We start from the raw sequence: 17,487 nt of genomic DNA, 5'->3' as shown, positions 1-17,487 counted from the left end.
ACACCCAGTCTGTGCTTTCAAAGGGAAAGTTGAGTCATAACAACCTGTAACAAGACACCAAACTGGGTTCGCCTTCATTCCCAGTCCACACAAGAACGCTGTGTCCGCACATAGCCTCTTTAAACAAATGACAAAACATAGGTAGCCAAGACTACTTAAAAGTACTACAACTACTTTTTTTGTCGGGTAGATATAACTTTGTCTAAAGTAGGCTAGCTGCGAAAAAAAAGTGGAACATTACAGTCGACATGAAGCTTTGTTTGAGGATCGTTTTACTTCTATTCCTTGTTACTGAAACAGTAACACAAGGTAAGCTTACTGTTGGGCTAAAGTGTCCCTTCTTACACTATTATTAGAGGTCGGTAGGTTGTATAATGATTACTACATGGTTACGGTATGTATTTAAGCTTCCCTGCCTTTTAAGGTGACGCCTGGCTTAATGAGGCTAAGTTTACAAAACTTAGTGAAGTTAGTTGGCAGTTAGAGGGCATATTATCTAACCTAGGACATGTTGCAGTCTGGACTAATAAGATTGTGAACTGGAAAAGTTTACTCATGTATCATTTGCAGCAGTCCTCTGTAATTGGTCAGTAACTAGGTTAACTCATCCTGATGAATCCATTCCCATTTTCCATTATGTGCATTACTGTGGGCCTACATCATGACAGGCAAAAAAGTCTATGGATATGAGAAAAAATAAAATATGGCCTTGAAAGTAGCCTACTTTTAGTAAAATATAGCACCCAAATTCACCTATATGTCTCAGCTCGCTGTCCTAGGATCATCCTGAGGAAAACACTGTATAAAATGAATAATTTCACCATGATTTCTTGACTTGACAAGATCAAGCGTAAAAAATGAGGCCTGTATGGTGTCTAATTTTGACCAATGTCATGTCCAAAACATGTCCATTTCGAGTCCTTGAATTTCACCACACCAGACATTGAAATTCATTGCGAAATAACTTCAATTTGATGTTCAAGTGAGTCTAGGAACCCTAGAGACCCTATCTGTGACCCCCAGAAACTGAGCTACTTCCTTGAACTGAGACCCGTTGAATGAAGGATTTCTCAAAACTTGCAAGGGCCCAGGTTTACCTCTGTGCACATAGGCTTACCTTGCCTGTAGCCCAGGCTGGGGCCCGACTCGCAGGGGCCCCAAAGTTGTTGTCTGTGTGGTATGGGCATGGTAAGGGTGTTGTGGAGAGAGAATTGATATAGGCTATGCTGTAGGCCTTTGGTCAAGTGAGATTATGTAGTGGTACTTCTGGGATTACTTGTGCCGGTTGATTAAATCAGTTATTTTTATCACTGTTGAGATGTAACACATGATTTCTGTGATCAGAGAAGATTTGCAGGGTTTCTTTTCTATTGCACTGGAATAGTTGCCTGAAGTGAAAACAGCTTGTGATGTGTGCATCTGATAAATTCCTGAGACAAGATGTTTTTCACATTTTTCGGGTAGAAATTCAGGTAGGTTTGGTTTGCCTATAAAAAGTTTAGCCCAGGGGCCCCTGAGCAGTATAATCATCCACTGCCTATGCACTTCACCTAAGACAGGAGAACACTCAGTGATGATGAGAGAGCATCATGAATATAAATCAGCACACGTCTGTGGACAAAATGTGGTTTAAAATCAGCCAAAATGCAGGAATAAAACTTGACAGGAAACCACTTTCCTGCTAAAGGGGAAGCAGCAACCCAAAGTTTCACTACCATCAACATTATGCAGTCGAGATGAGATGAGATTAGATGAATTGAGATGAGATTAGATGGGATGAGATGAGATGAGGGAAGATGGTAAAAGCACCTCAGCACCTTAGGGTGTAGTTCAAGGTAAACTTGTTTTACATCTTCCTTATTACCTCCGCCAAGGAGGTTATGTTTTTGGTGCCGTTTGTTTGTTTGTCTGTTTGTCTGTTAGCAGGATTACGGAAAAACTACTGGCCCGATTTTCATGAAACTTCGTGGAAGGGTGTAGCATGGGCCAAGGAAGAACCCGTTAAATTTTGGAGCGGATCCGGATCCGACTCACGAACAAGCAATAATAGCACGAACCTTGGCGGAGGTCTGCGCTCTCCGAGTGCCCTTCTAGTTATTAGCATAAGATAAAATGAGACTTTAATGATCCCAGTGGGGAGATTTGGGTCATTGCAACAGCAAAATAGCAATAGGATACAGCAAAGAAAAGTACAGTATGAATACAAATATAGCATATGGGAGTATTAAACATGTTAAAACAGACAATTTCAACACTAGAACCTGTTAAGTAGAAATGCATGGATGAAAAGTAGGATAAAAATGAACTACAGTAGGAGGTTGTGCAGAATAATGGCAGCAGAACAAAAACTGAATGAAAAATCTGTGCGATATGAAAATATATAAAAATCCTGATACATGTACAATATCCATCAATATAGCAAATTAGAAAAATATGTGAATTTACAGTATTCAGGATGTGCTAAATCAACAGGCCTACAGAAGGCCGTACAATAGACACAGCAATCAAAAAGGCATGTAAAATCATAGTCTTGCTTGCTTCAGATAAAATGCAAATGAACAGACAAAGGCAACGCAGCGTGTCTATGAGCTCTGTTAGCTGGTAACACTCTAAATATATTCCCCATTGCCTGTCTGGCTGCTGTCTTTACTTCCTGTACAAACGCGGTTGAGTACTGGTAGGGCCAACCACAGGCATGCAAGACAGAGATGGCACGCTCTGTTTGAAGAAGTAGGGTTACACCGGGCCAATATGTGAGTTTCAAGACTGCTACTCATAGCCGATATTATGTGCCGATATCAGTATCTTAAAATTTGCCAATTTTCATGTCAAAACATTCCCAAAAAGTACATCTTTTCAGAATTTTACTCTTGTCAGGGTGGAAAAGCCTCTGAAACAGCATTTAGATCATCATGGAACACTAAGACTCTCCATGGAAACCCATACAAACAAAGTTTTTTTGGGTCAGCAGCTCTGTGAAGCAGGGTGAGTCAGGTTTCATGGCAGGCTTCAGAGACTGACACCCTTGAAGAGTAAAAAAAAGGGATGGATGACCCATATCCAATTTTTAATAGGCTTGGGCCGATACTGGATAATATAGAACATTGTGATATTTCGCGAATATCGCAATATTTTTGCGAATATCGCAATATTTTACAGTGGGAGATAAACTGAAAGTGAGTGTGCAGACTAGATCAGCAGTCCCTTTGCTATTTGAAGTAGAACATTATGGGGTCTGTATGTCACAATACTGCCCACTGTAGCATGGTCATTTTTCTTTGAAGAGTTTTATAGCCTCCTGGGCAAAGAGTGTTGGCATATGCTTTTCTGTGGGGAAAGCACTCACTAGTTTCAGTGGTGACTCATGCCAACCAAGCTGCTCCAAGTATCAGCAGGCCTTAGCAACCAACAAATTTACAGCGTGACTCCCTGCAAAACCCAAACACTGCACGTGTGTGTATTTCCATTATGTAGGAACACTACAGAATGTAATGTGATCGGTGGTTTTGCTGCAGTTGTTAGAGGCATGAATGGTTGATGGAAAGCAGTGGATGAATAGTAGTTAATAGGGATGGGACGATATATTGAAATTCAATATATCGCAATACAACATTGTGACGATACGTACCGTGGGGCAGAAAAATGAATCGCGATATTAGCTACATTTTATTCTGCTGTAGTAATCACAAATGTGGCGGCTTGACCATCACAATTTAACAAGCTCTCCTTCCAAATTGGATTATTTACACTTTGTAATGACATTTTTAAATTGTTTAGGCCCACTTTCTAGCGAGCCAATGCCACTGCTAGAAAGATTTGTGGCTCAGAAATAAACATCATTCTGCAGAGTCAGACTTTGTTGTCACTGAACTTTTATTTAATACATCGTATCGTGGTTGTATCGAAACGTGAACCCCATATCGCGTATCGAATCGTGAGATAAGCATATCGTCCCATCCCTAGTAGTTAAGAATCAAAATTGATCTAAACGTACGGCTGAGCTTGAAAAACGAACTACTGTGCGTGTGAAGGAACCTCTTAGACTTTCATGTTGTCACATTGGTCCGTCAGGTCAATTGATTTTGTTTTGTAACGGTATTCATGTCTTCCTCATGCAGAGTTTGACCTGGGAGATGCCCTTGGTCTCAATGGTGAGTGACTGCTTCAATAGATCCTAAGTATGACATTTTGTACTGTATATACTGTATATTTCTTAATAGTTGATGGCCATATGCAGGATGCAAATAAGCACAAACTGGATCTGCGCCTAGCCTTACAGACATACAGTATTCCTACCATATACAGCGGCAGTATTGTAAAGCAGACATGAATTCAAGTGAAATGTTCGTTAATTTGCTGTCAGTTAATAACACCGGTCATTCTTCTTTGTTCCCTAGATCCAACACATGCACCGAAGGCCCCAAAGGCCCAGGAGAAACCTAAAGCCAATGGTTTGCATCTTTTCACCTGTCGCACAAGTCTAGCTAGAATAACATCCATGATTACATCCAACAGTTGGAGTTGCTCAATTATCTTTCATACTGCAAGGTTAACAGTACTAAATGGTTTTGTTGTGTCCTGGCTAGATGGATAGGCCTAGTTGTCAAAACTTTGACAGATTCCACACATGGTGATGTAACCACAGATTTGTGGAGCTGTAAATACTGAGTTGTCATATTTAAAAAAGAAAAACTGTATTCAAGTGCAAAATATCCTACTCTAGTAGAAGTACTGTTATTTTGCTAAAATGTTATAAAATGCAATCTTACATTTATATTTCAAAGTAAAATTACTGGTGTAAAAATCGCTCAATTAAAAGTTACTGAGCTACTTGTCATTGTTATTATGATCTTTCCCATGAAATGTAAAAAGTACATGAGGACATTGTTCAACATCTATATAAATGTTGTTATACAGTAGACTATGTTGAGGTTAGTAAGGTTCTGAAATTAATGGCATTATTTGATCTGTGATAAAAAAAATAAAATAATGAAAATAGCGTTTCTACATTGATGTTTCTTTTGCTACTATCAATCCAACCAGCTAGCAAGGCTAGAGAACTAGCTAGACAACAACCAGGCTAACACAAACCAACAATAGGCAACTCTAGCTGGATGGATGTTAACTAAGCTACTCTCATGGATAAATGTGAGCATTTAATGTTACAGTTGGGTAACATTTCCTACACATGCTTGTATTACATATTTGGGACCAAAAATCCCAAAACACAAGTTATAATCTATTGTGCATGTTCTCAGATGTTTTGAGCCTGACTCACCTTCATACAATTTGTGTTTTTGTGAGGAAAAGCAAAATTCAAGTTCACTGTGTATGCCGGAGACACATTTTAATGTCAAGTGTAAATGTAATCCAGCTAAATTATAACTAAAGAAAATACGTATACGAGATGCAAGGCTAAAGAGGGCATTTGCGGTGGGGATAACCCACAAACTATGAAAACAATGTCAGACTTCAAATGAAGTACTATACTGGTCTGTTTGGAAAGCCAATGTACTTGCAATCGTTTTCAATCCAATTCATTTGGTGCGTGAATGCTCTACATGACCTGAATGTACATTACAGTCCAACTCACAGTCTTTCATTGATGTGTTTTGAATCCATCACTCCACTCAAAACCTAAAATGGATTAAAATGTTTGTTAAGCTTAAGGATTCAGGTGAATAAGGCTTTTTGGGCAATTACACATCTTCTTCTTTCCCCTTCCAGGTGATGAGCTAGACCTTTCTGATGCTTTTGGACCAGGTAAATTACATTTTTCAGGTTTAAGCCATTGTTTTTCTTCTGTGATGACATCACACCTACTGTACATCAGTAAAAAAAACATGGAAAAAATGTTCTGACGTTGACAACAAAATGTTATAACAATGGTTTGCGCTCTCTCTAAATGAACCATTTCCCCTGTCAGACCCAGTGACTGAGAAGCCTAAGAAACCAGCTGCCGGTGGTGCCGGTGGTGCCGGTGGTGGCGGTGGTGGCGGTGGTGGCGGTGGTGGCGGTGGCGGTAAGCTGTCATTCACAGCAAAAATATTTGTATTATATATGCTTACTAGTGAATCTAATACTGTGTAAATGATAAAAGTGAATTGTGATTGGAAGTGATTGTGATTTACAGAGTATGTCTGTAATGTAAAGTAACCTCAGTAGTGTTTTTCTCTTTGTGTTCTCAGATGGGCTGGATCTTCTGGATGCCTTAGATTTTGGTACCTTATTTTAATGATATATGTTTTAATTTACTCAATTTTCATGCTTTCATTTTGTATCCATGTAGGACTTCTTGCACCCACTCTAATGCCTCTTTCAATCTTTTAGGACCCACCAAAGGTCCTGCTCGTCCACCAGCAGATCCAAAGAAGCCGTCTGGCGGCGGTAAGAACAGCACTGCACATGACTAAATGCTAATTGAAGCAGAATTCCACAGTTAGATGTTTGCCGGCAAAGGCAACAGGAAGGCAAAAACATGACAAAGATTTGGAGAGTCAAGGCAAATTTAAAGAGGATGTGTATTTCTTTGATGTTCTACATTCCTAGATGGCTTTGGATTTGATCTAGAGGATGCTCTCGGTCCAGGTAAGGTTGTCAGTGATAGGTGCTCTTGGGAAATAGTCTCTCGCATGAAACTAGAACGGATTCTACGGTAATTAGGGTTTGACCAGTATAGATTTTTGAAGTCCGATACCAATATTTTTGGAACGAAGCTGATATTTTGTTTATTTACTGTCTTTAAATTTGACCTATGCCAAAAATATCCCCACAAATTACAAGGTTTCAGTGTTTCCTTCAGGATTTTCTTCTTGCCAGGGTGGAAAAGCCTCTGAAACAGCATTTAGACCATCATGGGACACTAAAACTCATCACTGAAACCCAGGATAAGAATGTGAAAAATAAAATATTCATGCATATGCATTTATTTTTGCATAAGAATCAATTCAGGTTAAGGTCTGCCCATGGACAGCCAGTTTAGTATTGATCATTTTTGCAATAATCCAACAAGCTGAATCATCTCCAGCATATCAGAGATGGATGATATCCAATTTTTAATAATAAGCCAATATCAGCGTGGTATACCGGCAAACTTATGTATTGGTCTAACCCTAACTTTAATGTCACTCTACTGAAATCTGCTCAATTGATTCTCCTGTTGGGTTTCTGCTTTAGTCTCTGTATATTCAGGTTTGTTTGGTTCTGGGTTCTCTTGCATCTTCTTCTCTGGTTCCCGCTTTTATGTGTTTCTGGCCCGTCCATCTTATCTTTTGGCTTACAATCAGTTTCGGGTGATTCATTCTTACTTTATAATCCACTGGTGATTTTGCTCCCTGCAGACCCTCTGCCTTCAGGTCACCTTAATGCATCTGCTGTTTACTACATTTACTACATTTACCTGCTTATTGACGTACTTCATGTCTTTCTACCCACAGATCCCAATCCCCAACCTGACAAACCCGCTGTTAACCCGAGTGGAGGGGGTAAGTCTACGAATGTTTCAAACTGATTTCTGGTCTCTTTACTTCTTGATTACATAAATATTAATTCCATCCAGGACCGGAAGTGTCATGCAGTGGAGAATCTAATTTACAGAAATATTTTGGTGTAATCTATGTTCAGCAGGTAAACCAATATATGGTCTCTGTACTGTACTTGTGATGAGACATTTTAGCGCCAACAGGAATATTACTGCCACCATTACAAACGGGTTAAACCTGAGAAATCACCTTCTGGTAGACTGGCAAGTTCTGGCTGAAAACGAGCCAGGAGGGGAAATCATTAAATTTGCTGATAGATAGATAGCGCCAAAACTGCCATCGCAACAATTCCTGAACCATGATATATTTAGAGAAAAGCCAACATACACGTATACAAAATGTCTGTGAATTTGACCATACTCATCCTTTAATCAAGCTTGTATTGATCATTTCTTAAAGGTGGGGGATCGTTTGATGACAAAGACTTGTTTGATGTGGGCGGAGGGGACTACAAGCCTGATGGGGGCAAGTCAGGAGGAGGTGGAGGTAGGACATCAGTACCACCCCTTTCATTTTTTTGTAAAAGTGGTAGTTAAGGTGATTTTGGTTTTGATAGCACCGCTGTTGCAATTTTCGGTCCTAGTTTTGTTTGTTAGTGCAGGTTGCTTGGCCAAAACTCACCTGGATACGTTAAAGCTACGTTCACACTACAGGCCTTCATACTCTATTCTGAATTGCTGCTCATATCTGATTTTTTTTGGATGTCAGTTCATATCTATTTTAGGATGTCACCTATATCCCACAGCAATATGAATTGACCGTGATGTCGAAAAGATACAAAGTAACAGACGTTTTTGTTTTGAACACATTTCTGTTACAGTATGTGCCTTTGAGTTTTGATTGAATTGACGCGTCAAGTCGGTATTTGTCTTTCTTTCCATTGTTGTGTCTCGTTGTCCTCCATGCTAACGCTGCTCAGCCAAGTTGCCATGGCACCAAAATTATGACATTTATCTCAGGAGAATGACATAACATTTACTTATTGTCATGGCAATGCTGACAAATTTGGGAATTGGGAGTACACACTGATTAGAAACCATCACTGGGACACTTTCGGCTGCAGTGTGAACGTAGTTTATGAGGATAAAAGCACTAGTTTTAGACATTAGAGCTGTACTTGTTTATGTTTTTTGGGGGTAGTGGATTAAATTACAATACTTGTAATTGTGATATTACAGTATATGGTATTCTTCCTCATTTTATCTAGCAGTGATGACAGTTTTGTAGTTGTGTTGCCCCACCACTGCTGAGTAAATACACAAGACGTTGGCGACTATGTTTTGTTATGGGTTGTCATGGTTTTTCATGACCTCTTCCCTGTTGCACAACTAGAAAAAACCTATTGTGTCGTGTTCTCTCTAAGATTCTGAAATTACATCTATCAACTGAAGACTGAAAAAGCCCATTCTCAGTGTTAAATGACTAAAGGAATCACGGTTAATACGAGTTTTCTCAAAGGTGGTAGCATTTGAAAACAAACAACACCCACTGTTGCCAAATTCAAACGGAGCTTATTTAGATTCAAAACCTTTTCTTTGTCTTCCTCTCCCTCCATACGCTCGCTGAGTCAGAGCATGGAAGTAATTACTCGTTCTTTTCCCGAAGAAAGAAAACGGGGAAAAGAAGAAAAACCCCTAAGCTTACCAGTGTAATTAGAGCCACATGCCTGTTATTCAGATCTGATTCTGCATGATAGTACGCATGAACCAGAGGGGTGGATATGAACTGGAGTAACCTGTCATTAAACTGCAACTACGCTGGCAGTGTTTCCGCCCTCGCACAGACCCTTTCCCCTGGGATTATACAAATGCTTTAAAGCAAAACATGAAATGACTCAGTAGCGGTATATCATGGTATGGACACAGAGCCCTTAACTTCTACACTAAAGGGGAAGCACACCAGAGGGGCACGAATGCTGATCTATTATTGTCCATTTCTATTTAGAGAGCCAACACACAACATTCGTACACGGAGTTTCAGCGCTGGTCGTCCTCGGGGCTTTTGCTGTTTGCAGGAAGGAAGGCTGGAAAAGAAGTTAAAAAAGAGTTAAATCACCCTCCAAAGTGTCTCACTTGGCTTTTCTCTGTTTGGTTTTGAATCTAGGCCATGCCCAGGACCCTGGATACGATCCACATGGTACAGTTTTATTCTACTTTCTGTGTATTAGCTTTAGTTTATTCAAATAAATAATTAGGGTTAGACATTGTAATATCATTAAACCACGAGGAAAGGAAGCAAAGGGGTTTATGGGAAATGTGGTCTTCATTTTGAGCACTTACTAGCATTAGCACTATTACCATTATTATCATTATTCTGGCTTTCAATGGAGAGTTTTAATGTCTCATGATGGTCTAAATGCTGTTTCAGCAGCTTTTCCACCCTGACAAGAATAAAGTTCTAAGTAAAATACTAAAATCTTGGGATTTTATAATAAAATCATTAAAGATATTGAAAATTTCCATACATAAATATCAGTGTCATATCGGTTTAACCCTATAAACAAATGACTTGCCTTCAGCTGCAACATTAGAGGTTAATTCCACTTTGTTATTCCTCACAGGTGGCGCTGGTGATACGCCTCAAGGTAAATGCAACTCTATTCTTTTCTGTGCTGTTTTGGGAGAAAATTCTGTCTTTTGTCTTGACTTTGTCAGCGTTATGGTGGCCATGGTTATTTATCCCCGTAGAAATGATATTTTCCGGAGCACTTGTTGGGAATTTCCTGTTTCCTGTCTCAGAGGAAGCTGCGGTGTTACATGCGCTATGATTGCTTCTGTTCGCCTTGACAGACCAAGACATGTTGTGTTGATTTTTCGTTTCAGATTTCTTCTTATGCTTGTGTCCTCATTGTCATATCCGCATTTTGAAAGCACCAATAGCTCATTAATATCCGTCACTGTTAACATTACATACGTGTATTTTCTATACCAGACTCTTTTAAAGACACCCAAGAAGTATTACAAGCATTGTAGCTCTTTTTGTATCAAAACAAATCATACTTTCCATTCACATTTCCACATAATATCTTCTTGACACCTAGGAATTGACGGTTGCGTTAGATTTAATACCCCCCCATTTTCTATATTCGTATTTATATTCCATTTTTTTTTTAAATTACATTTCCAATCTATTATTATTTTGCTGCTGCAACAACCCAATTTCCCCATCATTAAAGTTTCACCTTATCTAATTTTGGGGTTAGTTAGTTTTGTGCCATGTTGGTACTCTTGGTCGGGTTGCCCTGGCTAAAACTCTGCTACGATTGTGTGTCGTTGCAGATCTAGACCTTCCGTGGGCCCAATTCCTGAAGATGCTAAATGCTAACATGCCAGAGGAAGTCTATTTTTGGATATCCAACTTTAAGCAAATGCTGGCACCCCTGTTAGAGAGGGCCATGGAACTGCTGGAGGCTTTCCCATGAGCCTCGGGGGTCTCTCAGGAAGTGATCTCGCCCGTTGACAGAGTCTGGTTGGTTCTCAGGTCTGAGGTAGCGCTCTGACCGGCGGTTTACAAATGTTTGGTTCGAGGTGTTCTGGAAGACGCCTTGGGACAGACCCTCAGAAATATAGTCGGGTGTCCGAAAAGTCTGGAATCAGAGGGAAATGACTCACTTTTGAAGGCTGTGATCACATGAGACGCTTTTTTGAACATGCCTCTGCCTTTTTTCAGTCATTTTCAGTGGTTTGATTGCAGTGTCTGCCCCCAAACTATGTGAGTCACGTTTTGGACACAATATGTTTTTCAGGACATTCTATCCCCCACTGTCAACACAAAGCACCGATAATTTTACAGAATACTTTGGAGTTTATGATGCTTTTCCTGTAAAAGACTCAGAAACTTGCTTCAATAAAGTGTGCAGAAGCTGTTTTCTCTTCCTATTCACATTCACATCACATAAGATGTTTTTGTCAACATGCCTACGCCTTTTTTCAGTCATTTTCAGTGGTTGGGTTGCAGTGTCTGCCCCCAAACTATGTGACTCAAATTTTGGACGCAGCGTGTTTTGGGGTACACCCTTGGGTGAAGTTGAACATGTCTCAACTTTAGCCACACCATGATTATGTCAGTGCAAGAATAGTGCTTAAGTCAGGCTCCATCTAGGGAGAACTCTTGGACAAGAAGATAAAACTCTCTGTTCTCCTATAGGAGGACATCATGTGCCCACAGAATGGGTTCCTCATCTTCTATGTTTTTTGTTACATCAGGTTAGCTAGCTTATGCTAATTAAATAGCTTGCAAGTTGTTGTCAAACTTTTTGTTGCATAGCAACCAGAATCTGTTACTAGCGAAAAAAGCTCCCTATCTGATCACAGCCTAAAGGAGTATCAAAACTGCTCATCAGAAGAATATGCTGTTACTCTTATCCCTGTGGTTCCACACTTATCAGACACCCTGTAATTGGGTGTGTGCATTCCTTCTTTCGTCTTTCACACTCCACCCATCCCTCTTGCTTATGAAGTGCTGTGAGTCATTCATTTGTTTTTAGTGCACAGCATTAAGGTTGTAGTGGAGGATAAACCCACTTAAACACACCTTTTTATTTGTGGAATGGAGTTTACCCACCTTTTCAAGCTGACATAAATCTTCATGATGTAAATTCATTGTATACATCAAAGTTAGTAGTATTGAGTTACGGTACTTTAAGGGGGAAACGCATGCATTTTCAGAAAATATGATTGATTTTGGTAAGTTGGTAGTTGTGATGCCTTATGACGATCGCTGACTGGAGTTTACGCACATGTTTATTTACCACTTCATCATTGCACAGCACACATGATAAGAAATAAACTGTATGACACATATGATAAGAAATGAACTGTATGACACATGATAAGTTACTGAAAAGACTGCTTTGACTCTTGGTTACTGGATAATAATAAAGATCTGCTCAGTCAGATTTAATGTTTAGATTTTAGGAGTATGTTCAGGATTTTTCCAGGCTGTTTTCTGCTGCATAGTTGGTCATATGCCAGAGGGAGCCAGTTTTTCCACTGGCAAAACATAATTCATCCAGTATGGTTTTCAGGACATTCTATCTCCCATTGTGGACACAAAGCATCAATAATTTTACAGAATACTTTGGGGTTTATCATGCTTTTCCTGTAAAAGACTCAGAAACTCGCTTCTATAAAGTGTGCAGAAGCTGTTTTCCTATTCCTTTTTATTAAAACTTGTCTAATATGTGGAGAAATTATTATCTTCATATTTGTGGACGGAAAGGGGTCTGTTAAAGTGTGTGTTTTTTTCTCTCATTGCCTTGTGTCGTGACACGCCTGGTTCCTGCTACAAGGTCTGTGCTGTAGCTGTCAGTCCAAAGACCTTGGAGGTGCCACAGTTAGCAGTAGTCAGCACACATTCTTCACATAGCCAACATTCAAAGCACTCCAATCCAACACGTTGTGTGTTGAAGTGCAAACATAAACCACAAGCCGTTTCTACTCATTAAGCAAACGCATTCAATTTGAATGAGCTGAAACTTACTTAAGATATTTGATCAGATGATGACTTTCGCCCCTGGCAGTTCCTACATTATGAATTGTCCCTTTTGTACTCTTTGGTAACTGGCAATATATTTATTTTTGGCGGGCTCTCTTTATTTAAAACTGTCTTTTTTAGTTTGTTGTGAAGGTCCTTTGTTACCATGCTGCTGACATCGCAATGTAAGAAAATCTTGGGAAGTATTGTTTAAGATGTAATTTTATTGTCATAGAGATTCAATTGCAGCATCGATTTGTTTTCTGTTTGCTATGGTCTTAATAAAACCTGTGGGATGGTCAGAGTGCACAATGTGTTTTGATTTATGATCTCATGATCCATGATTGAAATGACGCATTTACACTGTGTGGCGGGCAGATTCTATACCGCCGCTTTAAGTATCTTGCATGTGTGTGTGGGAATTGGACGGTGCTGTACACATGCTGAACATTTTCCAGCAGTAAGTCATGTTCGGTTGGCATCCAGTGTTTTTCTCCACCCCCACCCCCCCACCCCCCCTCACAGGCAACGCCCTATTTTCGTACGCTACCCCAGCACGAGACACACCTCTCACTCATGACTCAGTGTGGCTTCTAAGTCCAAACCCCAGTTTGTGCATGTCAGGAGAACAGTGAGGCTTGTTCGTGCAGCCAATGCGTTTCAATGCCATGATCCTTTTGTCTGCTGCCTCTCTGCCCCACCCTGCCCTTGAGGTTGGGTGTGTTCGACTTCCACTTTTACCGCTGCTTTGTTCGCTTTTATTCATGCCGTTCAAGCCTAGTTATTCCACTAACAGATTTTCTATTGTTTCCATTGAAGTTGTTAATGCACATTATGTGTATGTGTTGCCAATGTATTGTCTGCAGATCCAAGAATACACAACTTCAGCATTTCATTACAGTTTTTTTCCAGGCTCTTATTGGTTAGTTGATGCTGGCTGTCATAAAAAGCTATTGACTGCCACCTTGTGGAATAACCACAAAATGACAAATTTTTGACACAGTTTTGGAAATAGAGAACACTGATTATTATGTTTATATCAAATTGTTTTTAACATACACAAACTTTGTATTTTCTCAGAAGCTGGATCTGGACAGATTGCAGGAATTGCCGGTGCGATAGGAGTAGCTCTTCTGGGTGCAGCGTCCAGTTACTTTGCTTACCAGAAGAAAAAGCTCTGCTTCAAGCTGCAAGGAGGTCAGTATCTTTGACTTCATCATTTAATACAATGTCTTGTATAACAATATATTCAAACTGGCATTTTACTGTTATCACACTCGATGTTGTCAAGGAGATATATAATAGTCCAAATGATATAAATGTCCTTTATTCAGGGGTAGACCCAGAGAGTGGCAAGGGCCATCATGGCACTCATTCTGAACCTCAAGGTAGGTATCTTTCTCTATTAAGATGATTTGCCATTATCTGGGACTTGGTTTACTGTAGAAAAAGTATTATTGCTTGCACTGCTGTGATTCATTGCCAATTAGATGTTAAAGGAATACAGCAAGTTTTTGGGAGGTTGGACCGCCAATTTACCCGTGATGAGAGTGATGAGAACATAGACACCAAAATCACCCATGTGTCCATGGGCTCCATGCTAACACTTTAGCATATGTTGAGTGATAGCAGGCTCCATGCTAACACTTTAGCGTACACTATTTTGAGTGATAGCAGGCTCCATGCTAACACTTTAGCATACACCATAGTTCACCATCTGCTTACTTAATATTTAACTTCATCATGATAAAGGAAGAGTTTTGTAGCAAAACCTTAGTAAAAAGTAGATCATACTCTCCCAATACATAGACATTAAACATATAATGGGTTATTGTTAAGCTATCCCAAGGCCTGTAAACCAGTAACATTTTGGAGGAGGGAATCATCTATATTTTTGGGAATATTGTTGAATGTATTGAGAGTAACAGCTGCCTTTTAAAAAATGGATGTATACGATGTTGGAATGAATCCCTTGAAACTTATGTGATTAATTGTTCTGCTCTTTCTAATTACAGTTCTCAGCAACCTGCTCAGGACATCCTAGTTGTCTTCTCCATACACACACAGAGAAACAAGATGTTAGAGACCTCTTCCATCAGTTGGCTTACAAAACTGAAGTCTACATAACTGTCATTTGTCATCTTTGTTCAGAAAGATTAGCCTTTCTGGGTGTTTCGCTGCCTCCTGCTTTGTTTAAACCATGCATACAACTAGACCCGAACTTGAAAAATGTAAACTTAAAATATAGTATAGGTTTGTTACATTTATTTTGTTGCGTTCATATATTTTTTTGCGTTCATGTTTAGCACATTTGAAATAACTGTCAGAACAGCTTCTGTGACGATTTAAACTGACAGCCGTTTTGCAGCTTTGTGGTATGTTTCACTACTGTACACATGCATTCATTTTTGTTCTTGTTTTTCTTATGGCATAGAAACTGCAAATAACTGCGTTTATTTTAATCTAGTTGGAGTACCAGGTGGGTGGGGTTTACTGCATCAGACAGTTTAGATCATGTCAAGTTACAATCACAGTAAAGATACTTTCCTGTGATTTTGTAAACTTGCTGGCACTCACTGCACCGTCCTATGTGGCAAACCCCACCCATCTGGCACCTAAGTAGGACGAATCAAACCATAAAAAAGTATTTGCATATAGCGTTTGGCCCAGATCAGATGTATTTTCCTTTTAGCACCTTAGATCTCAAATGCACATCTCGAAAGTCTGCCTTAAACCATATAATCCTATCTGCAGCCTGCTACACAGATTTGTTTGTTGTAAGTTGCCATATTCATATAATCATCATGTAACTGGATGCAAATCCAACAGAAGGAGTCAGCTTTTCATATCAAATGTTGATTGTAATGTGCCTTAAAAAAAGAAGCTGGGCAGTTGCCATATTAAACAAATGCAAAGGGTGAAAGTTAGTACATGTATACATAAACTGAATGTACACAATATTAGGGACACTATTAAATTTGTACCAATCACAAAGGAGGAGATGTAGATAAAGAGAAGCAGATGAGTTTTAAGCTTTGACACTATTGAGATGTGGATTGTGTAAAAGGAGCTGTAACTCAATATCAGGAAGATGTCACTAGTATTTAGTGCATTCAGTGTATGTGTTAACATATATACATATACATATATACATATGTATATATGTATATATACATATGTATATACATATATACATATGTATATATGTAAGTAATATTGCTTAGGATCATGTATGTACAATCCTTTTTCATTATATACATATGTAACATATATATAGTCCTCAGCATTATTTCATTTGGGGATTGATCCTAAGCTTATGTGTGCGTTTTATCAATTTTATCTCTTTGTTTCTATGTTTTTTGCTTGCCATCGCAAAACAGCAGCCATGAAACATCGGCAACACTTTGAGGCGATGCAGATGGGGCAATTTCGCCTGCAATTACGATCATCAGCATTTCTTTCATTATAATTCTCTGTTATCACCAGTGACTTTGCTCTTGGCCACATCCCCATCGCCTCACAGTCTTGCCCGTGTATCATCATCTTATTGGAGCCGCAACGAGCACATAAAATGTCAGAGAATCAAAACTATTGCAGTGAGGGATTATGGTGGGAGAATTCCTGCTATGATGCAAAAATATTGAAATGAGTTTTACCCTCATCCTTGTGAGCTGTAAATACTTAAGAGTTATGTGTATAGATGCCCCGCTGGTTTTTGCTGAATGCTGCAATGTGCTTTGATTTTTTCCTTCAATATCTGCAATGATGATCTCAATTTGAAGTGTATTTTGGGAGATTTTTTTTTTTTTTTACTCCATTTCAGTTCTACAAGCATAGACTTTATCCGGGTATATTATGTTCGTTGATTGGATGAATGTTACTTGTGTTTTTGTCTCAGTGTCATTTTCTCAGAAGAGTGGATTTGCAGTTTGTGTACTGTAGTACATGTTTTCAATAAAGTGGTGTTGTACAGTGTATCAGGATTTTGTCATTTTACCATCACCTGCTTCATTATTATTGATTCAAGTGTTTTACATTGGATTCTAGTATTGGGTATTATAAAATACTACTGAGGAATGATTCTTTATTGCACTGCTGATTTGTAGAACAGGAAGATTAACATATGATCCTACCATCAGCAGTGGAATGAGAGGGCAGGCTGTGAAGGTCCTGCCTATTGCGCAATATTTGGCAAAGCTCCCTTTCATCTAGTTGAATAACCAGTTGAGCAACCAGATGACCAAACTCTGATCGACTCTCTTCCTTAAAATCCATACAATCCAGATGGGATGTGACTTCAGATTGGACACAAATTCATCCTGTTGATGTTAAGCACGCTTCCGATGTCGACTGCTGTAACATGGGACTATCAAATGGATTCATTCCATGTTTGACCGTGACTGTATGATCGCTTCAGCAACTGGACTATCCATTTCCGATCCAATTCCTGAGTCCCTTTTAGTGGAAGAGA

General features: G+C 39.3%; 2 protein-coding genes across 2 annotated transcripts in view; both read left to right on the top strand.

The window, feature by feature from the left end:
• Positions 1-17,487, top strand: part of LOC139913931 (ankyrin repeat domain-containing protein SOWAHC-like) — a 469,713-nt gene that overhangs the window by 41,376 nt on the left and 410,850 nt on the right. The gene's annotated exons all lie outside the window — the stretch shown is intronic.
• On the top strand, positions 51-16,171 carry cd99 (CD99 molecule). The gene is made up of 15 exons (XM_078291074.1): positions 51-309; positions 4,119-4,151; positions 4,398-4,451; positions 5,728-5,763; positions 5,927-5,980; positions 6,189-6,221; positions 6,331-6,387; positions 6,550-6,588; positions 7,437-7,484; positions 7,941-8,027; positions 9,645-9,677; positions 10,102-10,125; positions 14,097-14,213; positions 14,351-14,404; positions 15,032-16,171. Exons 1-15 carry the CDS (start codon positions 249-251, stop codon positions 15,058-15,060), a joined length of 759 nt encoding a protein of 252 aa, XP_078147200.1. The 5' UTR covers positions 51-248; the 3' UTR covers positions 15,061-16,171.

This window comes from Centroberyx gerrardi, chromosome 21 (genome assembly GCF_048128805.1).
Source record: "Centroberyx gerrardi isolate f3 chromosome 21, fCenGer3.hap1.cur.20231027, whole genome shotgun sequence".
NCBI lineage: Eukaryota > Metazoa > Chordata > Actinopteri > Beryciformes > Berycidae > Centroberyx > Centroberyx gerrardi.
This window is presented reverse-complemented; position numbering and strand designations above follow the sequence as displayed.

What these genes read in the sequence shown, in the direction of transcription:
- cd99 (XM_078291074.1), top strand. Translation starts at nt 249, where the DNA reads ATGAAGCTTTGTTTGAGGATCGTTTTACTTCTATTCCTTGTTACTGAA. An exon ending in GGAGAAACCTAAAGCCAATG is followed by an intron (nt 4,452 to 5,727) that starts GTTTGCATCTTT and finishes TTCCCCTTCCAG; the next exon opens with GTGATGAGCTAGACCTTTCT. An exon ending in CGCTGGTGATACGCCTCAAG is followed by an intron (nt 10,126 to 14,096) that starts GTAAATGCAACT and finishes GTATTTTCTCAG; the next exon opens with AAGCTGGATCTGGACAGATT.